General features: G+C 33.5%; 1 protein-coding gene across 1 annotated transcript; it reads right to left on the bottom strand.

The window, feature by feature from the left end:
* Window positions 1-765: 765 nt before the first annotated feature.
* LOC116351402 (chymotrypsin-2-like) lies at window positions 766-1,749 on the bottom strand. The gene is made up of 2 exons (XM_031783503.1): window positions 1,255-1,749; window positions 766-1,179 (listed from the first exon to the last, which is right to left on the bottom strand). Exons 1-2 carry the CDS (start codon window positions 1,723-1,725, stop codon window positions 835-837), a joined length of 816 nt encoding a protein of 271 aa, XP_031639363.1. The 5' UTR covers window positions 1,726-1,749; the 3' UTR covers window positions 766-834.
* Between the last annotated feature and the right edge of the window lie 715 nt (window positions 1,750-2,464).

A 2,464-nucleotide genomic window follows, 5' to 3' on the forward strand; every position in this document is an offset into this window, starting at 1 on the left:
TTTTTTTCCTACAAACCATTTTCAACGTTTTGTTCAACGCGCTAGTGAAACCCATTCGAAATACCGCTTCGAAATCGGTTTGTTTGAAAAATGTCAAACCGGTTCACTTCACTTGGTTTTAAGTGTAAACCAATATCGTGATGATCTCCTGATGAATGTCTACTTTTGGGCTAATTTTTCAATTCGAATACAAATATTGCGAACAATCTGGAGAGATATTCAATCATTTTGTCTGGCCGAAAAGTGAAGAGCAAAGCATTCTATACTCTCAATTGGAAAGGAGGTAATTTCAAATCCATCCTTAAGAGAAAAAATGTAGTTTCTTTCTTTGCTTTTTATTCAGTTGGTTTTGATCATTGGAGTGACCAAGTAAGTTCAGATTAAAAGATAAAAAATATTTATAAAGAAAAGATGTCATTTTCACTTTTTTTCTTTTTCATTGCAAATCTGCAAACAAATTGTTTGTTGGATTTCAAAACATAAAAATCCGAGTAGATGCACACAATTTGATCTATAAACATTCCTGTGTTTAGTTTGTATGCTTTGATTGCTATTCTAAATAAGTCTCATGCATAACGAATAAAGAATAAAGCTTATCTAATGAACGGGAGTCATCGATTGAAAATTGGACAATAATTGAAAATAAATAATTATTACCCTGAATGGATCACGTTTTAGATTAGACTTTCATTGTAATTGTATTTTTTATTAATTTTTTTCAAATAAAGTTTATCAAATCATTTTTTTTTATGTTGACAAAACAAATTAGTTAGAAAAATGTTGGTCTTTATTGATCACATGGCAAGATCACTACAAACAATGCAAATATAAAATTTATTTTAAATCTTGACTTTGTTCGGTGATCATTTCGTGAATCCATCCTAGTTGTGTGTATACACGTGTATAACCATCTGGTAAGCCCATCGCACATGGGATAACCCACGAAACTACGCCGACAAGTGTTTTGTGTTCAGGATCACTAGCATCGACCAATGGGCCGCCCGAGTCTCCAAAGCAATTGCCAACTCCTTCATCGTTTACTGTGCAAAGGATGCTGTCATCAACATGTTTACCGGCTTCATGGCTATTGTATTTGTTTTTGCATTCTGAAGCGCTAATTGTCATTGGTTTGGCAAACTGCAATACATTTGGCACTGAACTTTCTGCGTTTCCGTCCAACTAAAAATGAATAAGAATATTGGTTAATGTCACGATTCATGACAATGTTCATGGCAAAAATTCAAATCAACTTACCGTGGTACGTCCCCAGCCCGACACAATTACCGGTGTGGATCCATCAGTATTTTGTGTTGGCAATGACAGTGGCTGAATGAGCGGTGTGAAGACAATATTTTGAGTTGTGCGCATCAATGAAATATCGTTAAAATATAATGTCGTATCGTATTTTTGATGTGGTGTAATTCGATCAAAAAATATTGGGATGCCACCTTGTTTACGGCGATAGCTACCAATCATACCGTAAATGTACAATGTATCTCCATATAGATCCTGCGTACAATGTGCTGCAGTTAGTAAGAAACGGTTGGAGATAATCGATGCTCCGCAAAAATGTCTTCCATGAAGTCTGGTTCGGAGTGAAGCTTGGTATGGAAATTGCCCTTCAACAGCATCATCACCGCCAACGATGCGATATTCGCTTTTGGTATTAGCCGAAGCCACGCAAACAACACAAAGTGCCAAAGTAATCAAGTTTATTGTTTTCATTTTTACTTTGGAATGAAATTTTCGACAAGGTTCAACTGTCTTTTATTCTATGAAATTATCAAACACTTCCGTGATAAATATTATCACAATTCCCATCTGCCGGTCATCTTAATTGCACGAAACTCAATGCTATCAATCATAATCCTGATAAATCAACATTCCACTATTTAATTGAAGATCTTTTACGCTTTACTTTGAGGCACCGCTGGAAATTCCCAAACCGTGTGACATGACAATTGATCATACTTCAGTATTGTTATCACAGTTTGCGACAAATGAAATAGCTAATCAATTTGATATAATTTTTTGATAATTAAATCATGAATAATCGGAGATTTTCGTATTGTACGTATATATTGAAAATTTTCGATTAATTTTTATTTATTCTATAATACTGTGTAAAGTAACATAATATTTAAGACGAAATGATGTTTAGAATCAAAATAAAACATTCCAGAATCAATTCGGAATTATGTAGTCCCATTATTGAGGTGATGGAGGCCATTGGAAATTAAGATCTTTTAAATTATATGCATATGATATTGAATTTAGTTCCATTCTGTGCTATTCTGAAAACATGGACAAATGTTCATTGCCATCTGTTCCACATAAAAATTGAAAGAATCTAACAAAGAAAGCTCAATAAATTAAGTTGGGTTAATTGAATTCACATTTTTTCAGTTGTTATTTTGATGAAATAAAAAGAAAAAATACAGCGCACGATCGATATTCTTAAGTA

Source organism: Contarinia nasturtii, unplaced genomic scaffold (genome assembly GCF_009176525.2).
Source record: "Contarinia nasturtii isolate CC-2019 unplaced genomic scaffold, AAFC_CNas_1.1 Cnas_scaffold_169, whole genome shotgun sequence".
NCBI lineage: Eukaryota > Metazoa > Arthropoda > Insecta > Diptera > Cecidomyiidae > Contarinia > Contarinia nasturtii.